At 50.8% G+C, this 21176-nt stretch overlaps 2 protein-coding genes across 3 annotated transcripts in view; one reads left to right on the plus strand and one right to left on the minus strand.

The window, feature by feature from the left end:
* The window catches only part of LOC125709743 (transmembrane protein 163-like), a 38461-nt gene extending 21341 nt beyond the window's left edge, over positions 1–17120 (plus strand). Inside the window, exons 3-8 of the mRNA XM_048978494.1 lie at positions 5918–5961; positions 6225–6316; positions 8169–8265; positions 13801–13912; positions 15061–15202; positions 15398–17120. Of these exons, the coding sequence (XP_048834451.1) occupies positions 5918–5961; positions 6225–6316; positions 8169–8265; positions 13801–13912; positions 15061–15202; positions 15398–15458 (548 nt within the window). The 3' untranslated portion in view covers positions 15459–17120. The remainder of the gene's footprint in view (positions 1–5917; positions 5962–6224; positions 6317–8168; positions 8266–13800; positions 13913–15060; positions 15203–15397) is intronic.
* Positions 17121–18916: 1796 nt separating this feature from the next.
* mgat5 (alpha-1,6-mannosylglycoprotein 6-beta-N-acetylglucosaminyltransferase) overlaps positions 18917–21176 on the minus strand; it is a 62143-nt gene continuing 59883 nt past the window's right edge. For both annotated transcript variants that reach the window (XM_048978487.1, XM_048978488.1), the window contains exon 17: positions 18917–21118. In XM_048978487.1, the coding sequence (XP_048834444.1) occupies positions 20920–21118 (199 nt within the window). In that variant the 3' untranslated portion in view covers positions 18917–20919. The remainder of the gene's footprint in view (positions 21119–21176) is intronic.

Genomic DNA, 21176 nt, shown 5'->3' on the forward strand with positions numbered 1-21176 from the left:
CCCCTGCTGACACACACATTACAGTGGGGCTCCTCCCTGCTGACACGCTCCTCACACACATTACAGTGGGGCTCCCCCCATGCTGACACACTCCTCAGACACATTACAGTGGGGCTCCCCCCTGCTGACACACTCCTCACACACATTACGGTGGGGCTCCCCTCTGCTGACACACTCCTCACACACATTACAGTGGGGCTCCCCCCTGCTGACACGCTCCTCACACACATTACAGTGGGGCTCCCCCCTGCTGACACACACATTACAGTGGGGCTCCTCCCTGCTGACACGCTCCTCACACACATTACAGTGGGGCTCCCCCCATGCTGACGCACTCCTCACACACATTACAGTGGGGCTCCCCCCTGCTGACACACTCCTCACACACATTACGGTGGGGCTCCCCCCTGCTGACACACTCCTCACACACATTACAGTGGGGCTCCCCCCTGCTGACACACTCCTCACACACATTACGGTGGGGCTCCCCTCTGCTGACACACTCCTCACACACATTACAGTGGGGCTCCCCCCATGCTGACGCACTCCTCACACACATTACAGTGGGGCTCCCCCCTGCTGACACGCTCCTCACACACATTACAGTGGGGCTCCCCCCTGCTGACACACACATTACAGTGGGGCTCCTCCCTGCTGACACACTCCTCACACACATTACAGTGGGGCTCCCCCCATGCTGACGCACTCCTCACACACATTACAGTGGGGCTCCCCCCTGCTGACACACTCCTCACACACATTACGATGGGGCTCCCCCCTGTTGACACGCTCCTCACACACATTACAGTGGGGCTCCCCCCTGCTGACACACACATTACAGTGGGGCTCCTCCCTGCTGACACACTCCTCACACACATTACAGTGGGGCTCCCCCCATGCTGACGCACTCCTCACACACATTACAGTGGGGCTCCCCCCTGCTGACACACTCCTCACACACATTACAGTGGGGCTCCCCCCTGTTGACACACTCCTCACACACATTACAGTGGGGCTCCCCCCTGCTGACACACTCCTCACACACATTACAGTGGGGCTCCCCCCTGTTGACACACTCCTCACACACATTACAGTGGGGCTCCCCCCATGCTGACGCACTCCTCACACACATTACAGTGGGGCTCCCCCCTGCTGACACGCTCCTCACACACATTACAGTGGGGCTCCCCCCTGCTGACACACACATTACAGTGGGGCTCCTCCCTGCTGACACGCTCCTCACACACATTACAGTGGGGCTCCCCCCATGCTGACACACTCCTCAGACACATTACAGTGGGGCTCCCCCCTGCTGACACACTCCTCACACACATTACAGTGGGGCTCCCCCCTGCTGACACGCTCCTCACACACATTACAGTGGGGCTCCCCCCTGCTGACACACACATTACAGTGGGGCTCCTCCCTGCTGACACGCTCCTCACACACATTACAGTGGGGCTCCCCCCATGCTGACACACTCCTCAGACACATTACAGTGGGGCTCCCCCCTGCTGACGCACTCCTCACACACATTACGGTGGGGCTCCCCCCTGCTGACACACTCCTCACACACATTACGGTGGGGCTCCCCTCTGCTGACACACTCCTCACACACATTACAGTGGGGCTCCCCCCTGCTGACACGCTCCTCACACACATTACAGTGGGGCTCCCCCCTGCTGACACGCTCCTCACACACATTACAGTGGGGCTCCCCCCTGCTGACACACACATTACGGTGGGGCTCCCCTCTGCTGACACACTCCTCACACACATTACAGTGGGGCTCCCCCCTGCTGACACGCTCCTCACACACATTACAGTGGGGCTCCCCCCTGCTGACACGCTCCTCACACACATTACAGTGGGGCTCCCCCCTGCTGACACACACATTACAGTGGGGCTCCTCCCTGCTGACACACTCCTCACACACATTACAGTGGGGCTCCCCCCATGCTGACGCACTCCTCACACACATTACAGTGGGGCTCCCCCCTGCTGACACACTCCTCACACACATTACAGTGGGGCTCCCCCCTGCTGACACACTCCTCACACACATTACGGTGGGGCTCCCCTCTGCTGACACACTCCTCACACACATTACAGTGGGGCTCCCCCCATGCTGACACACTCCTCAGACACATTACAGTGGGGCTCCCCCCTGCTGACACACTCCTCACACACATTACGGTGGGGCTCCCCTCTGCTGACACACTCCTCACACACATTACAGTGGGGCTCCCCCCATGCTGACACACTCCTCAGACACATTACAGTGGGGCTCCCCCCTGCTGACACACTCCTCACACACATTACGGTGGGGCTCCCCCCTGCTGACACACTCCTCACACACATTACAGTGGGGCTCCCCCCATGCTGACACACTCCTCAGACACATTACAGTGGGGCTCCCCCCTGTTGACACACTCCTCACACACATTACGGTGGGGCTCCCCCCTGCTGACACGCTCCTCACACACATTACAGTGGGGCTCCCCCCTGTTGACACACTCCTCACACACATTACAGTGGGGCTCCCCCCTGCTGACACACTCCTCACACACATTACAGTGGGGCTCCCCCCTGTTGACACACTCCTCACACACATTACAGTGGGGCTCCCCCCTGCTGACACACACATTACAGTGGGGCTCCCCCCTGCTGACACACTCCTCACACACATTACAGTGGGGCTCCCCCCTGCTGACACACACATTACAGTGGGGCTCCCCCCTGCTGACACACTCCTCACACACATTACAGTGGGGCTCCCCCCTGTTGACACACTCCTCACACACATTACAGTGGGGCTCCCCCCTGCTGACACACTCCTCACACACATTACAGTGGGGCTCCCCCCTGCTGACACACTCCTCACACACATTACAGTGGGGCTCCCCCCTGCTGACACACTCCTCACACACATTACAGTGGGGCTCCCCCCTGCTGACACACTCCTCACACACATTACGGTGGGGCTCCCCCCTGCTGACACACACATTACGGTGGGGCTCCCCCCTGCTGACACACTCCTCACACACATTACAGTGGGGCTCCCCCCTGTTGACACACTCCTCACACACATTACAGTGGGGCTCCCCCCTGCTGACACACTCCTCACACACATTACAGTGGGGCTCCCCCCTGCTGACACACTCCTCACACACATTACAGTGGGGCTCCCCCCTGCTGACACACTCCTCACACACATTACAGTGGGGCTCCCCCCTGCTGACACGCTCCTCACACACATTACAGTGGGGCTCCCCCCTGCTGACACACTCCTCACACACATTACAGTGGGGCTCCCCCCTGCTGACACACTCCTCACACACATTACAGTGGGGCTCCCCCCTGCTGACACACTCCTCACACACATTACAGTGGGGCTCCCCCCTGCTGACACACTCCTCACACACATTACAGTGGGGCTCCCCCCTGCTGACACACTCCTCACACACATTACAGTGGGGCTCCCCCCTGCTGACACACACATTACAGTGGGGCTCCTCCCTGCTGACACACTCCTCACACACATTACAGTGGGGCTCCCCCCTGCTGACACACTCCTCACACACATTACAGTGGGGCTCCCCCCTGCTGACACACTCCTCACACACATTACAGTGGGGCTCCCCCCTGCTGACACACTCCTCACACACATTACAGTGGGGCTCCCCCCTGCTGACACACTCCTCACACACATTACAGTGGGGCTCCCCCCTGCTGACACACTCCTCACACACATTACAGTGGGGCTCCCCCCTGCTGACACACTCCTCACACACATTACAGTGGGGCTCCCCCCTGCTGACACACTCCTCACACACATTACAGTGGGGCTCCCCCCTGCTGACACACTCCTCACACACATTACAGTGGGGCTCCCCCCTGCTGACACACTCCTCACACACATTACAGTGGGGCTCCCCCCTGCTGACACACTCCTCACACACATTACAGTGGGGCTCCCCCCTGCTGACACACTTCTCACACACATTGGCCTCACACATTGCTGACACGCTCCTCAGATATATTATGGCAGGGTGCCTCCCCCCGCTGACATGCTTCCTTGTATTCCCAGATGTGCTAACAGCACTCCAGCTGTCCTGAGCTGGAGACACTGTGGTGAGGTCCTTCCTATAATGAGACCACAGATGCGGTGCTGTGTGTATGGCAGTGTGTGCGGTGGTATCTATGGCGGTGTGCGTGGCAGTTTCTGACTGGTGGTGTGTGCGGCGGTGTGTGTGCAGTGGTGTGTGTGGCGGTGTGTGCAGCAGTGTGTGTGCCATGGTGCGTGTAGCGGTGTTTGTGCAGTGGTGTGTGTGGTGGTGTGTGCAGTGGTGTGTGTGGTGGTGTGTGCAGTGGTGTTTGTGGTGGTGTGTGCAGCAGTGTGTGTGCAGCCGTGGTGTGTGTGGTGGTGTGTGCAGTGGTGTGTGTGGTGGTGTGTGCAGTGGTGTTTGTGGTGGTGTGTGCAGCAGTGTGTGTGCAGCCGTGGTGTGTGTGGTGGTGTGTGCAGTAGTGTTGTGGCGGTGGTGTGTGCAGTGGTGTGTATGCAGTAGTGTGTGTGGCGGTGTGTGTGGCGATGTATGTGCAGTGGTGTGTGCTGGTGTGTGCAGTCGTGGTGTGTTTTATGGTGTGTGCAGCAGTGTAATTCTTCATTACCACAATCAAAATCACAGTCAGGAAGGTCTTTACAGGCCAATATGTTAAATATACTGTCTTGCCAGACATGCTGTGGTATGATTCAGGATGATATACTGGTGTGTAGACATGAGATTTTACACATACCTTTAACAGTAAGCTGACTACGTGCAGCCAGAACTAGCCTTGGATGGAACTGAAGGCAAAGAAACAAACAAATAATAGTGAATGTATGTAAGCGGGAAGAGTTACAGTATCCCAGATGATTAAAGTACAAAGTGTCTGTTAGCAGAGGAGTTACTGCTGGTGAGGGGATGCGGCCGTGGGACAGAACCTGGCCCAATGTCTGTGGGTATCATTCTGAGATCTGATGCCTTTGACCGGTGCCTGATTTTTGAAGTGCATCAGGTCGGTGATCTTCCTCTTCACCATCCTCCTCAGGCCGCACGAAACCTCATATGTCCGGTGCTTCTTTCGAGAAAACAGAAAGCGAGGTGATAAAATGAACCTCGTTGGACTCGTTAACAGGGCTCCCCTTGTCGCCATGACAACCATCCCTTGGGCTCAAGGGAGTCCAGAAAATGGCAGAAGGAATCACGGCCGCTATGTGTATTTGACCCCGAATCGGTCACGGTCACGGTCACGGTGGCTGGAGGGGGGGGGGCGACAGTAGCAAAGGGGGTGGGTTAAACACTGTGTGCAGGGTGAAGACAGAGAGAGGCAGCTGGGATTGGATTCTGTTAAACTCAGTAAACTTGTTGTTGTTAGTGTGTGGTGCCATAAAGTATGAAGATGATGTCAGAGCTGAACCCAGACCTCCAGTGATTGGAGTTGCTGGGTGGCAACTGTGGGAGGCGCAGTTTCTCAGCTGTGTTAGGGCTGCTTTCTGGGCCCAATGTCTGGATCGCCGGCGTGAGTCGGCGTGTTCCTGCCCGCTGCTGTGTCTGATCATGATGGCACGGTACAGAAACACAGGTGCGACGCGGTGTACAGGTGTAGTATGAGATATTTATCCTGCAATGTGGCGATCAGCGCATGCGTGTGAGGTGGGGTCTGGGGCCGACCCAGAGCGTCTCCTCCACAGGTCCCTCCCACGAGACCCTGAATGTCGTTCTCCAATCACCAGAAGGATAATCAGTAAGGGACGCTCATTCTGCTGTGGACATGCTGCAGGCGCGTGTTTTACGTGTGTTGCGATGTGCCTGCTGATCGGGAAACGCACGTCGTCTGTCTGCCCTCACCCAGTGATGCTCTCTTTCCTTTCCAGCTGTTTCCATCATGAGACACAGCGCGTCTGCCTTCGGATTTGCCGTAAGTTCCTCAGCCGCTTGTTAATTAATTACCCGGTAACAGGACCAGGCCCGGCTTGCCGTCAGAAGTCGGTTATGGGGTTTCCATGGTAATGGGTAATGAGGGTGGCGTGTGAGCACAGGCAGGCTGATATGTGGTTGAAATGTAGTTAAGCACTAAAATGTAAAGACTGTTTTTTTTATCTGGGGTTTGTCTTACCTGTGTCGTAAGCGGAGTGCAGCGCTGCACTGAGGTTCACTAACAAACTGCTCTCTGGCTTTCAGTTCGATGCCACGCTGGATGTCCTGTCCTCCATCATCGTGCTGTGGCGCTACAGCAATGCAGCCGCTGTGCACTCGGCTCACAGAGAGTACATGTGAGTACAGAGCACCCCCCCACTCCCTCTCATGTGGTCACAAGAGTTCAGAGCATCTCTCAGTGCTGACACATAGGGGCTCGGGCGAGGTGAGACCCAGTCTATCGCCTCCCTTGCCAGGGTCATCTGACTACACACTCTACCTCTCGAGATTCTGATGTGGGTGTCATATGACCATCTGGATCCCACTTACAGGTTCCTCCACCTTTAAATACTGCCAGAAGGACAATGTTTACCATCTTTCCTGCACTGTGCAGACATAAGTGAGTGTTGCTAATGGCAACCTGAGGCTAGTGCTACAGATGGCATCAAGTCACATGTGCTGTGTACACAAGCTTCCAGTATGCCCTCTGCCTTCCCAGCATGCACTCTGCCCTCCCAGTATGCCCTCTGCCCTCCCAGTATACCCTCTGCCTTCCCAGCATACCCCCTGCCCTCCCAGAATGCACTCTGCCCCCCCAGCTTGCCTCCTGCCCTCCCAGTATGCCCCCTGCCCTCCCAGTATGCCCTCTGCCTTCCCAGCATGCCCTTTGACCTCCCAGTATGCCCTCTGCCTTCCCAGCATGCCCTCTGCCTTCCCAGCATGTCCTCTGCCCTCCCAGTATGCCCTCTGCCTTCCCAGTATACCCTCTGCCTTCCCAGCATACCCCCTGCCCTCCCAGAATGCACTCTGCCCCCCCAGCTTGCCTCCTGCCCTCCCAGTATGCCCCCTGCCCTCCCAGTATGCCCTCTGCCTTCCCAGCATGCCCCCTGCCCTCCCAGAATGCACTCTGCCCCCCCAGCTTGCCTCCTGCCCTCCCAGTATGCCCCCTGCCCTCCCAGTATGCCCTCTGCCTTCCCAGCATGCCCCCTGCCCTTCCAGTATGCCTTCTGCCTTCCCAGCATACCCCCTGCCCTCCCAGAATGCACTATGTCCCCCTCAGCTTGCCTCCTGCCCTCCCAGTATGCCTTCTGCCCCCCCAGCTTGCCTCCTGCCCTCCCAGCATGCTTTTTGCACTGACAGGTGCGCACTGGATAGACCCATGTTTGTTAGCTTTAACATAACAGCAAATTGTGGCTTAATCCAGTCCTCTTTGGCATTAAGAAAGCAATCTGGATCAGAAACAAATCACCAGCCTCCACGGGGTGATTTTTTTCGAAACGGGAATGCTCGCAGACAATGAGTCGGTTTGGTGAGGGCTGGAGATGATCTCAAATCCATGAGGGGAAATTCTGCTGCTTCAGGTAACATGCTGCTCACACAGCAACACATATTGGGCAGTTCAGAAGGAACGGTGCCTTAAATAAAATGGCTGTAATGGTGTTTATACAGTATACACCATTAAGGGAAATGGACAGCCTTTGTGATATAAGCAGTGCTGTGGTTAAATGGGCTTTTACAAGGGCAGCTTGCATGAATCACCTGTGTCTTTTGGATTATCTAATAATCTCCTTTACAATCAGGAATACACTAATACTTGTGACTCTGGTGAACAGGGGTGCATGTCAGGGGCTGTAAGCTATTCTTTGAATGTCCCTTAGTGTGGGATTGTATGTCCCCTGTGACGGACTGGCGTCCTGTCCAGGGTGTCCCCTGCTCTGTGCACATCTGACATAAATTCAGCTTTCTTGGTGCTGGCCTTTCAAGAAGAGCTGAATACTTTGCTCTTTGCAGAACCCTAAGCCCCGATTAAAGGTTAAAGGTGAGCGAATGTGACAGTCACCAGAGCCCCAGACGTGGATGTTGTACATGTCCGTAGTACTATTTTCAGTCCCTGCAACAGCTTCACTGTAAACAGTCTTGTAGAGAAGCATGCCCAGTGTTTCAGCAGAGATGGGTGGACGCTGTAACCCCCCCTGCTTTTGCACACAGAGCCTGCGTTGTCCTGGGAGTGGTATTCATCCTATCCTCCATGTGCATTCTGGGAAAAGCCATCCATGACCTGGCCACCAAGCTACTTCCTGAAGTGGTAAGATAATGATCGTCACATGACCAAGACCACCATGTGGTAACAGAGACACAGTGCAGTGTTCAACCGTTGTCATTAATGCTCGATTATTACGGTAGAAACGATTCAATTTACTGACTTATGTTATCTGGGGCATCGTAACACTACGCAGAAGATCTTGCCGGAGTGCTGGGGCTCTTATGTTGGTGCTTGTATCTTCTGCGCAGTGATCCGATCGGTGCGTGGAGTTCGGTGGTAGAAGAAAATAGTTCCTGACAGTAAAGTCTGTGAAGTCCGTGGATTATCATGAGTAACTGGGTAATGATTTCTGGTAAGAGATGTTCTGGGGCGGCAGGATGGTGCAGTGGTTAGCACTGTTGTCTCACACCTCTGGGACCCGGGTTCGAGTCTCCGCCTGGGTCACATGTGCGTGGAGTTTGCATGTTCTCCCCGTGTCGTCGTGGGGTTTCCTCCAGGTACTCCGGTTTCCCCCCACAGTCCAAAGTCATGCTGAGGCTGTTTGGAGTTACTAAGTTGCCCATAGGCGTGCATGTGTGAGTGAATGGTGTGTGAATGTGCCCTGCGATGGGCTGGCCCCCCATCCTGGGTTGTTCCCTGCCTCATGCCCATAGCTTCTGGGATCGGCTCCGGACCCCCCGCGACCCAGAAGGATAAGCGGTTTGGAAAATGGATGGACGTTCTGTTGAACTTTTCTAATATATATTTTTTGGCGCTTTAATCACCCCAAAAAGAATGCCAATCAGTCCCATTATATCTGAGAGAAGCCTGACATTTCTCCGCCAATATCTCCAGAATTAAGCGACTCCCAGTAAAACAACCGATACAGTATGGATACATAGCACAAGTCCCTCTAAAACATCTTTTTCCAGTTTTTGGGTGAACTGCCCCTTAAATATTGTTAAGAGCCCACTGCTTAAGATTTATGAATGAGTTTACCTTTTTGTGTTTGGGGAAAATTTGATGAGGGGGCAAACAGGAAGCAGGAATATTTATTTAGCTCGTCTGTAGATGTAGATGATGAGCAAATGATTGAAAACTGAATCTGCCTCCATCCACTGCAGATTATTTGGAAGAGGCTCCACCCACGACTTCCATGAGTAGAGGAATGGGAGAGCTTGAGGCTGGCACTGGCAGTGCGGCGTAGGGTCCTAACCCTGCCGTGGCTCCCACATCAAAACGTTTGCCAGCCGCTATTCTGGCTGGCGCTTGGCGGCGCTCATTACGGGAGCCCGTGAGCTGCTATTTACAGAAGCGAACTGAGAAACGCCTCTACAGCCACGTGGATTTCAGTCGCCGGTTTCTCAGAGGCGACACGGGCGTCACGCAGGCAAAGCAACACCCAGCCCCCCCCCTGCCCCCCACCCCTGCTTACATGATTAGGTGAGAGCGAGTCTCAGTGGGGCTGGATTCACAGTCTCCCAGAATAGCGCCATCATGCTGTTTACTGACGAAATGCACCGTATGTCTGTGTGGCCGAGTTCATATCCAAAGTACCGGTAGTGCTGCTGCTAAACATCTGTTGAACAGACAGTGTAAAAAGATATTCCAGTGATATGTGCCAGTGTTCAGGTAAAACATAGCAGTGTGACTAATTATTTGTAGGCTGACATCCTAAAATGGAAAAAAGAACGCTGTGTAACCAAAATTACTTTGGTAAATATCCAACATTGTAAAATGGTATAAAACCACAAACTATGCGCCGCACACATTCACGGTATCTGGTATTAATCAGACAAAAACACCACTAGCTAGCAACTTCTTTGTCGACTTTTACAGAATTTTACTTTTAATGGCGCAAGTAAGATTCCAAATCTGTAATTACTGTGTGATTATTATTTAGATCACATGATCTGTTTTAAAATGCAGCTGACAGAAAGCTTCTCTACTTGAGTCACCAAAGATGAACATAAATACCATGCCGTACACGTGTGTTCGCATCCCCAATCCAGGAGTCCAACGAAAAACCTCTTTGGCTCTTTATAGTGAACAGCTTTTAAGGTAAAAATACAGCCAGTTAGGCTACAGCTCTGGCCTAAGTATCTAATGGACCAGGCAGCCTTCATTAACGTTCTCTGCTTTTGTGGATGACCGTGAAGCTTTATCTAGGAGCTCCCTGGTGATCCAGCAAGGGTGCTTGCAAGCATCATCTACAAGCAGGTGCTGCTGTGTGTCTCTGATATGCACTGCAGCTGCTTACAGAAATCGTTCAAAGATCAAAGAGTTAAGCAAAGTTACAACTAATTAGAAGGCTTTAGGAAAGAAAACTAAATGACCTGTTGTAGCAGCTTCCGGTGTAAATTAAGAGCACTAATTCTATGGGTGTAATATCAACTTAATGGAACAACTAGATCGAGTCTCCGCCTGGGTCACATGTGTGTGGAGTTTGCATGTTCTCCCCATGTCGTCGTGGGGTTTCCTCCGGTTTCTCCCCACAGTCCAAAAACATCCTGAGGCTAATTGGAGTTGCTAAATTTCCCATAGGAGTGCATGTGTGAGTGAATGGTGTGTGAGTGTGTGAGTGAATGGTGTGTGAGTGTGCCCTGCGATGGGCTGGCCCCCCATCCTGGGTTGTTCCCTGCCTCGTTCCCATTGCTTTCGGGATAGGCTCCGGGCCCCCTGTGACCCAGTAGGATAAGTGGTTTGGAAAATGGATGGATGGATGGATGGAACAGCCAGATTCTGCTGTGATGAACAGGTATAATGGCAATGTGCAGAATCTGGGCACGGGTGGCAGCCCTGCATGTGCAGAAAGTGTCCTGAAGCATGTTTTCTGAAGCTAATCCCATCCGGTTTACCCACTGTGTGCTAAATCAACAAAGAAGAAACTTTGTGTATGTGCTGTGAGTCATACAGGGGTGTGATGTTTATTTTGCTAGCTGGCACCTTTGTCCAAAGGTACTTGAGTTACTTGTTGTTTCTTGGAGTATTTGGTGACCAGTTGTCCCCATTTGACCGGGACAGTCCCAGTTTTAGGTTATGTGTCTCGAAGTCCCGAGAAATAAGTGAAATACAACAATATGTCCTGGTTTAAACATGGGGCCCATCTAAAACATGCAAAAAGAGTACATCCCAGGTGCCCTGATATGACTGATTGAAACTGAAGCGTTTCTTATACAGTATGTAGCCGTATATAACCCACCATAGCATCGTAGCAACAGGTCTACAAAACACTCAGCACCAAGATGACAGCGCCAATTTCACTTACCTCCGTTAAGTTTATTCGTATTTCACAAGACTAAAAAAGTCACATGTAGTATAGATACTAACTTCAAATGGGGAAAAGTAACGTTGTAGTGACTGGAGATTTTTAAATCTATATATGGGAAGTTTGGAGCAGCTGATAAATGGAAACTTTGTTAGATGTTTTTTTTCCTGTTTCAATTGCATGATTCAATAATTGAATATATCACAGGGTGGAAAGACAATAAAGGCAGCATCCAAAACTATGCCTAACATTTGCCGGTGTAATTGCTGAGCAGCAGGCACACTGGTGCACAAGCATTAATGCTCGCAACAGCGTAGGCTACTTGCAGATGTCACAGCATAAAAATATACATTAGCCTTTAGGATGCACACCTCAATCTGTTAGGGGGAAGGACCACAAAAACTGGTAGCCGGAAGCTTGTCTCTGATTGGATGGTTTGAGTGTCCAGTCCCAGGTCCTGGAAAAGGTAGGTGTGGTAGCCTCGCCAGTGCCTGATTAAAAATTGGGGAACTGGGAAGTTACTATTTTCTCTGCTGAGTCTCCACGCAGCATCGACTGTCTGCGACAGGAGACGGTCTTACTCATTTTGGCTCAGAGACGTGAAAACATTGTCCCTTTCAACACATCATCAGTAAGAACAATCTCTCCGTATGTTCGTGGAATCCCAAAAGTAGTACATTTCTAATGACAAGTCAGCATAAGGGCTTGGTGAGTAAAAGAACAGAGTGGAGAAATACTTCCAAACACAAACGGAAATATGAGAAATTCGACACGTAACCGATGGCGGTGTGGCAGGCAGAGAGGGGCGGGCAAGGCAAACACGACAGTTAGTGAATCACACTCAGCTGTAGCGACGTCCATGAAAGACGACCCTCTGCCTTTGACACCAAGCCTGAATGTAGGCCTGCCTGGCTGGGTCCGGCACTGCGGAGACGCATCAGGAATGCTTCTTTGTGAAATCGGGCTCCTCCTGAAGCCTGGGCCTGAACCTTCTGTCTGGGGGGGGCAGGAGACACGATGGGCTTCCGTGACTACAGCAAGTTCAGGGCAGGAGCTGCATTGGTGATCTCCCAGAATGCTCTCTGCAGCAGACGCAGGGGGCCCTGGCTTAGCTCCGCAAGCCGGTCAGCGATTTAGCTGGATAAAAAGCGGTAGATTGGCACATAGGAATGCTAAGCCATTTGGGCTGGGGGTGTTCCAAAAAACCAGCAGCTACCTGGGGCCCATTCCTGCGCATTTCCTTTGGCACGGACAGGGGAATAGCGCCTTGCGTGTCCAAAGCAGCTTCATTGCGGTGATTCTAATGAAATGTTTCCCCCAGAGCTTCCTGCAATATTTTACTGCGACGGCCACAAGTTCGGATTCTCGATAACTGCTCTGCAAGCCAGCTTAGTACTGACAGAACTGGGGGAAATGCAATAGTATGTGAATGCAGAGGGATGCTGAATAAACACCTTTCTCCATGGCAGCATGAAGTAATGGACTTAGTCCTTCCCCTTATTAATCTCATACACACTCCACTCTTCTAGTGTTTTGACAGACGGTGTCAAATCAACAATATCAGCAGCCAGGAGTGACAGCGTAGTGACATGTGAGGGACGCAGTGGCATCGGTCAGCGTGAGCCTTGTTGTCTGTGGTGGACGATCTTCCATGCGCTGCCCCTTTAACATGACTTTGCTTTGCCCGTGTTTGGGCTTTGGGACATGAGAGTTTTGTGTGTGTGCAGTGCATCTGCTGCTGAGCCAGTGCAGGTATGAGCGGGTGGGAGTTTAGGTAAGCCTCACTCGTCACTGGGTCCCATCTGACAGCTCCGCCCACTGACAGCCCCCAAAACAGCACCTAACCCACTGCACCCCCACCATCATACTGTCCCAGGACACTGTGAGCTCATCTCTGATGTGATGAGGGATTCAGATTCAGTCCAGGCAGATTCAGTCGTCAGCCTTGCCTGGGGGAGTTTGCGGATTGGGGGGGGGGTTTCCATCGGGCCCATTAGCTCCTTGCCCTGAAACACCGGAGCAGAGAGCCGTGCCCCTGGATTCTGACACTCCAGCACCCCCAACCCCCCCCCCCATTGGAGACGTGACGGGATGTCACACTTCTATCCACCCACCGCTCCCCCCGAGCGTGCAGTTTGGGCTCTCAAAGGGATCTGTGATGATAGAACCCTGTGTTACGAAAGGGCTGCCTCACTCAGCTTGACATATATCACAACTCTAATGAGGGATGTGTCCACAGCCGTGTCCATGGTAACCGCCGAGCCTGAAGGATAATGACGTTGCCCCTAACGATCCTCGCTCTCTGTGTCTGTCTCTCTCTCCCTCGGCAGGATAGCTTCCTGTTCAGCGTCTCGGTCGTCAGCGGCGTCACATGTATCATCCTGGCCATCATCAAATTCATGCTGGGGAGGGTGCTGACCAGCCGGGCCCTCGTCACCGACGGTAGGTGACACGACGTGTCGGCAGCGAGATGCCTGGCGAACTCCGACCTTCTAGTTCTGACTGTGCTTTGCGGCGGCAGCGTGGCATGAAGTTGCCCTTAACTCTCCATGTCCATTGCCAAAGGAGGTGGGGCTACAGGCCACTCAGGGCGCCCTCAGGTTGCGAAAACAGGGGGCTTTCATTAACTCACAGCACAGGTACTGAACTGACTGTAATGGGGGGAGGGGGGGCAGACGGGCCTTTGTAGGGTGGGCAGGTAAAGACAGCCAGCTGTGATTCACAGGCAAATCTTTAAATATGTATGATACTTTTTTCACAAGGAAATGCGAGACTGAATTACAGGTGCAACATCAAAGATTCACTCGTGACAAAAGAGGTATTTGGACAAGACAAGCATCTAGGAAGGGTCTTGGAGGGTTGGGGTTAACTATGATACACTCCCATTTGGGTGATAAGTCCTTCACATCATATGGAACTTTCCAGGTGCTCGTCACTAAATATTATAGTCCCAGGAAAGTTACAAAGCAGCCGGTTTGCTGGCATTGACCCATACTGGTACCAGCACCCCCAGTTAGGACACAGAAACCCAGCCAGTGTGTTCCTCAAGTCCCAGCCACGAAGCCTCCTTTGCACATCTGAATATTTTGTTCAGGAGAAAAGCAACATCTCAACCTATGGAGATGTGATGTCTCTCCAGTTTGTGGAGTGAAACGTGTCTCCTTGACCTGCCGAAGTCTGATTTTTGTTGAGTGTTTAAGCTGCGCTACAATGGCTGCTCTTGAAGATATAAAAATTCTTATTGTATAAGAATGTCATGCAGCTCACTTTTTATGTGAGAAAATATTGCTTAGCAACCAGTATCATTTGCTGTTGGCCTCAGTTCAACATGACATTTCACATGTAGCGCGATGAACACGTGGAAGTAAAACATGACATTTTACATGACAGTAAAACATGATGTTTTTACAGTGTGTTTCCACATGAGACATGCTAATGACTTTCCAAGGTACGCAGATATTTAGCTGAAGGGCTCCTAGGGAATTTCACAGCAGCCTTCCCTGACTAGCCGACCTGCCCAGACGGCTATGGACTCATCTTCTCCTGCCCTGGTCTGACTCCTCAGTTTGTGTCTGTGTGATTTTCCACAGGCTTCAACTCCCTTGTTGGCGGCGTGATGGGATTCTCCATTCTCATTAGTGCTGAAGTTTATAAACACAGCGCCACTGTGTGGTACCTGGATGGGATGACAGGTGTCCTCATTGGCCTTATCATTCTCGCCTATGGGGTGAAGTACGTCTTTTCCTTACATCTCCAGCGCACACAGAAATTTCAGCTATATGCATATAGGATGACCTGCTTATTAGCCTCTTGCCTTGGGTTTCATGCCAGGCTTGGACGCTTGTCCAAACGGTGCCTCCTATCTGTGAAATACTACTGCAGATAACAGATACCTGAGTTTTAAAATGTTTCCCTTCTGTGCCATAGGCTGCTGGTCGACATGATCCCGCTGGTGAGACAGACGAGAAACTACGAGCGTTTCGAGTAAGAGGACCGCGGCTAGCGGGTCCCTAGGGGCAGCTGGACCCGCAGTCCGTGTGTCCGAGCAGGAAAACGAACAGGGACGTTACGCTGCCAGCAGTATCCCAGTTCAAAGCCAGCCTTCTGTTGCTGCAGAGTCCTACTCATGTGTTTCTCTTTTTAATCTTTCAATTTCAAAAAGCTGGGATGCAGTTTCATGTCTCTGTCCCACGATGGGATGAAGAGGTGTTTTGATTCTGGGAGAGCAGCTGTGACACCCTCTAGTGGGGCATTCATGCATCTGCATGACAGTGGCACCTTTCTGATAGACCAGTGTGTCATTAGGGTCACTCAGAAGAAAACATAAAATCCCAAAATTAAGGAGATGTCCCGATTTTATTCTTAACAGTGCCCCAGGGGTTGTAAAGGCTTCTTGCTTGTTTTGGGTTTGGGGCAGAGTCCTGTGTGAGGACCAACAGGATATATGCCGCTTGGTTCTGAATGTAGGACAGATAAAGCAGGCAAGTCAAGGCCCAGACACTAAAATGTCAGCCTCTGTACTGAAACATTTATCACATACAAGCTGTCACAGGACTCTGCAGATTATTTTTGAATTTCTTGGCTTTCTTCGCTTGATCATTTTCGATATTATTTCTCTGGGGGGGTAGTGGGGCTTGTAGTGGACCTTCACCAGGACATTAAGGAAGCTGTCATTCAGATACATTCCCTGGGTCAGAGAGAATTTTTGACTTACAGGAATCTCAGTCTGAATTTCACAGCATTTTCGCCAACGGAGAGACCCAAGAATACCTGGTCAGGAAAGCGATCCTTTTCAGAATGCATATAACTTTTTGTTTTAGATATTAATACCTTTTGTATATATGGTGACTCTGGTATATACCATCTATGAAGTATGTTTATATAGTTATTTTGGTTGCGGCTGAACCTTGCTGAGTTCTGCTGAGTGCCGTCTTGCTGGCTCGATGTCGCAGTTCCTCGGATGTATCGTCCTGTGGGTCGGAGGCTCCCGTCTACCAGCCGCTGTAATTAACACACAGCCAGTCATCCAGACGCACTTTCACATTCCCTCAGTTTCTTATATAGCACACTGTCAGGGGAGACTCAACCAGCACATGCAGATAGCCGACTGACTAATGTCGCCAACTGCAGTGGGAGCAGAGCTGTCCCTGTGTACAGCTGAGAGTGTCTGCTTTTCTGATGCTTTTGTGAAGATGATCCAGTGATATGAAATTGCTGTTTAATGGATTACTGCTGACTCCTGTACAGAAATGATGTTCTCTTTGGAAATATTTTTCAGCAGAAATGTTTGTTTTTATTTAATAAGGTTTGGCTAATTTATTTTTTATTTAATGGCAAATATAAAATATTGACATTGTCACGTTATCTGTATAAATCTGTGAAATAAGCTGTGAAACTCTCAGTCTCTGTACTGTAAAAATTTCATGGCCTGTGTTATCCATTATAAAACAAGTAAACCAGAACCAAGCACACACACACACACACACACACACACACACACACACACACACACACACGCACGTAGGGTATACCTATCCTTATGGGGCCCGCTCATTCACTGCTATGGGAAAAATGTTAATGCTAACTATGACAACCTTAACCCCCACCCTGCCCTAACCATAACCATAAGTAACCAAACAAAAATACAAGAGTTTTTCGTAGCAGTCACTGATTTTTGTAAAATAGAGTTTTTCCTTATGGGGACCAGGAAACCGGTCCCCATAAGGGAAAAAAACTGATATTTATCACGTTATGGGGACATTGTGTCCCCATAAGGACAGGTATACCTGCTCACACACACACACACACATACACACCGACTCACGTACCTATCTAAATAGGGACCGTCCATTTATATCTATGGGAAAAACCCTAATCCTAATCACGACACCCTTAACCCCTACCCAGCCCTAACCTTAACCATAAGTAACCAACCTAAATACAAGACTTTTGGCACTTTTACTTTTTTGATTGCATTGACAGATTTTTATAAAATGGGGACCTCAAAAGATGTCCCCAAAAGTAGGAAGATTTCTGGTTTTACTACACTTTGGGGACAATTTGGTCCTCAAATGTGATCATTGCATACACACACACACACACACACACAAACACACACACACACACACACACACACACACAAACACACACACACACACACACACACACACACACACACACACACACACACACAAACACACACACACACACACACACAGGTTTGTATTCATACTGTATCTTTGTGGGGACTCTCCATTCATTTCTACGGGGAAAACTCTAATCCCAACATGACGACCTTCACCCCTACCCAGTCGTAACTTTAACCATAAATAACCAAACAAAATACAAGACTTTTGGTATATTTACTTTTTTGATTGTGGTCACAGATTTCTATAAAATTGAATTTTGGACCCCACAATGTAATGCATATCCGAGCCCCACACACTTGCACGGACACAGACACACTCACAGCTGGGGCATCGCCGCACTCTGCATGCAGGGCATGTTAATGAGCTGGCTGCATGTGTGATCAGCCTCATTAGTATTTCCCCAACTTGGCAGAGGTGGGGTCACATGAATCATCCTGGCCCCAAATGGCTTAACACGGCTCAGCTTATGGGGCGACCTTGTGCGGCGCGGAACGTAGCCGGACCCTGTGAGTGGGGGGGGGGGTGTCACGATGACGTTTGAGCATGAGGTCTGGGGACGGATTTCACGTTTGACTGTTGAGCGGGGGAACGGGAGAGTTTATCGGAAAATAAAATAAATCCTACTTATCCATGAAAAGCAGCTGACATGAGTGCTGTGTTTTCCTCCTGACAACCACACTCTGCCATGTAACACGAGACCAAGTGACTTTTATATTAATTCAGTGCCTGGCTGCAAAACAGGCTTTTATATTTATCTATCAGGTGCTTCTATCCAAAGCAGCATTTTGAGAAAGTAGGTCAGACAGTCACTGGAGCAAGTGGGGCTTAAGGGCCCAGGGCCCAAGCGGTGACATCACTCTGCCGAGATAGGGATTTGAACCAGTAACCTTTCGATCACACGTATAGTTTTGTAACCCACTGAGTCACATGGCGCCCCCACATGGAAACAGCTGGAATGTAAATTTGACACATATTTGACACGTACATTTATGTAATTTTTCTCCAGTAATATGAATAATATCACAGAGCTGATCCTGCTGCTATCCCACAGATGGGAACTCCTCTGAGGAAGCAGAGGGCAGCTCTGACAGTCTCCCCTGGCGTGATCGCGTCGAACCCGTGCAGCCCCATCGCCAACACGCGGACGAGCTTGGGTGTCTGAGCTGCAGAATGCCAGTCCGACTCCGCTGGAATTCTCCGTCTCTGCCGACAGGCAGGTCAACTCTAAGTCACATTCACTGAACACACCTCTGCAGGAGTGATCAGAATCAAAGAGAGACTCCCTGCACCAGCAGTATAAGAGGACGACAATCTGTATTTAAAGTCGAGAGATCCGAGCCTGCAAAAACCCCCATCGCTGCCCCAAACTCAAACACAGTCATTTGGTAACAAAAATAACAAGTTTCTGGTCAGACAACTTCCACTGTCCTTTTTACAAACGCACACACTTTAACAAACTTAAATTAAATCTTTTTCTTTCTTAAAGGAAATCTCCCTCGTCTTTATAAATAAAAACAAGCAAAACATTTTCAACAGTGATACAGATCTGTATATAAAATAAATTAAAAAAACAGACCTTTAAACCCCATATGAACAATGCACATGTCTTGTGTACTGATTCGTCTGACAAAGTGCAGTGTTTTCTTATAAGGACTTTCCACAGAATCAGCAGGCAGAATAAAAATCCCTTTAAGACTTTAATTACCCAGCCCAAAATAAATAAATGTATCAGTGGATCAAACTGCACAGACAGGACAGTCCCCCTGGAGAGTAACCGAGTGAGATACCACCTGTTACGCTGGTGTCATTATCCCAGTCAGGCTGCCTCCTAAACTGCTTGCTGGCCCTCTTCCTATTTATTTCCTGTTTAAGGGGTTAAATCCTATCAAATATAATCAGTGACTGAGGTCTGTAGCAACCACACTGTGAGCGTGATCATAACTTGGCTACTGCTGTCTGGCCTGTAACAGCAGGTCAACTCTGACTGATTTCTTGCTGCTCCCTGACCATTAACTGACCACTCCCTGACCACATCCTGACCGTTCTATGACCACTCATTCAGTGTTCCCTGGCCACTTTCTTGCTGCTCACTGACCGTTCACTGACCGCATCCTGACCACTTCCTGACTTTTCTATATCCACTCACTGACTGCTCCCTGGCCACTTTCTAGCTACTCCCTGACCGCACCCTGACCACTTTCTGACTTTTCTATATCCACTCACTGACTGCTCCCTGGCCACTTTCTAGCTACTTCCTAACCATTCGCTGACCGCACCCTGACCAGTCTGACTGTTGGATCCCCAGAACCTGTCAGCCCACACAGAGAGCCCACAGTTGGATTTGTGGACTCGATCAGACATGTGAAGATGCGTCACACCGAAAAGTTAAAAAAATACTTAATTTAAACTTCAAGCCCCTGTCAGACAGCATACTTTCAGATAAGAAAGACAGTTACATGCTCACATTTTTACTGCCTTTAGAAAGAAAATTGGGCATATGTGGTAATGCCAAAGCCTGTCAAGTCGAGCGACCAATCAGCAGATCACTTGTAATAATATTTTGCACCCCCCACCCCCAAAAGGAGTTGGATTAGAAAAGACAACAGTTAGGCTCTATGAAAAAAGGTAACTACAACAATATTTAAAAATAAAATTAACCCCGTATCTAAAATCTGTACACTATATCCGCTGTGTACAGCTGCTGGCTCCAAGCAGAATGTCCCCAGCATTACTGAAGTTGGTCCCACTAACGTGCATCAACTTAACCTTGTGTGTCCTGGTTTCCTGGTGATGCCTGACATGGTAAGACAGTTCTGCATATTTATAAAGGTCTATGGACTCAACCCTCCAGCTTAAGGTCCGGAGACCCAGCCCACATTTATTGTTGATGGCATCACTGGTTCAGTGCTGTGATGATGAGCTTTGAGGCAGAAAAGGTGACATTCAGCACAGTCCCGGGACGGGGGGGTGGTGGTGACTGAGAACCTCAGGCTGCCATAAGCTCCAGTCCTGCCTGCTTCACCAGTCCTGCCTGCTTCACCAGTCCTGCCTGCTTCACCAGTCCTGCCTGCTTCACCAGTGCCACTTCAGGTGCCAGAAACATCCCACCAGAGGACTGTGCTCTTCCCCCCCCCCCCTCCCCACCAGTGACTGGTGTGAAACATGGTAATTCCAGTTTGATGTGTCAAATGGTGACACCATGCTCTGGCTCTTGCACCACCGACGTGTCTGTGAGTTTTGGCCCGGTGCAGTCCTCCCGGACGGTGAGGCTGGGGGAGCAGGGGGGGGGCACTCCAGGTGTTATAGGCAGTCATGGCACAACGCCACCTGGCCCTTCCTATAGTCCCGGCAGGGGCAGATGCGCTTGAGTGAGGGGTGCGCTCCGGCGCAGCTGAAGAGCAGCAGGTCGGCCTGGAAGATGCAATGCCTGCGCGCCTCGCTGTAGGCTGGCACTAGCGTGTCGCTGGACGACTCGGCAGTCTGGCAGTCCACTCCAAACCTGTCCAGGGAGAGAGCATCCACTGCTGGTGAGAGCTGCAATTACCCCCCCTCAGGAA

This window comes from Brienomyrus brachyistius, chromosome 16, assembly GCF_023856365.1.
Source record: "Brienomyrus brachyistius isolate T26 chromosome 16, BBRACH_0.4, whole genome shotgun sequence".
Lineage (NCBI taxonomy): Eukaryota > Metazoa > Chordata > Actinopteri > Osteoglossiformes > Mormyridae > Brienomyrus > Brienomyrus brachyistius.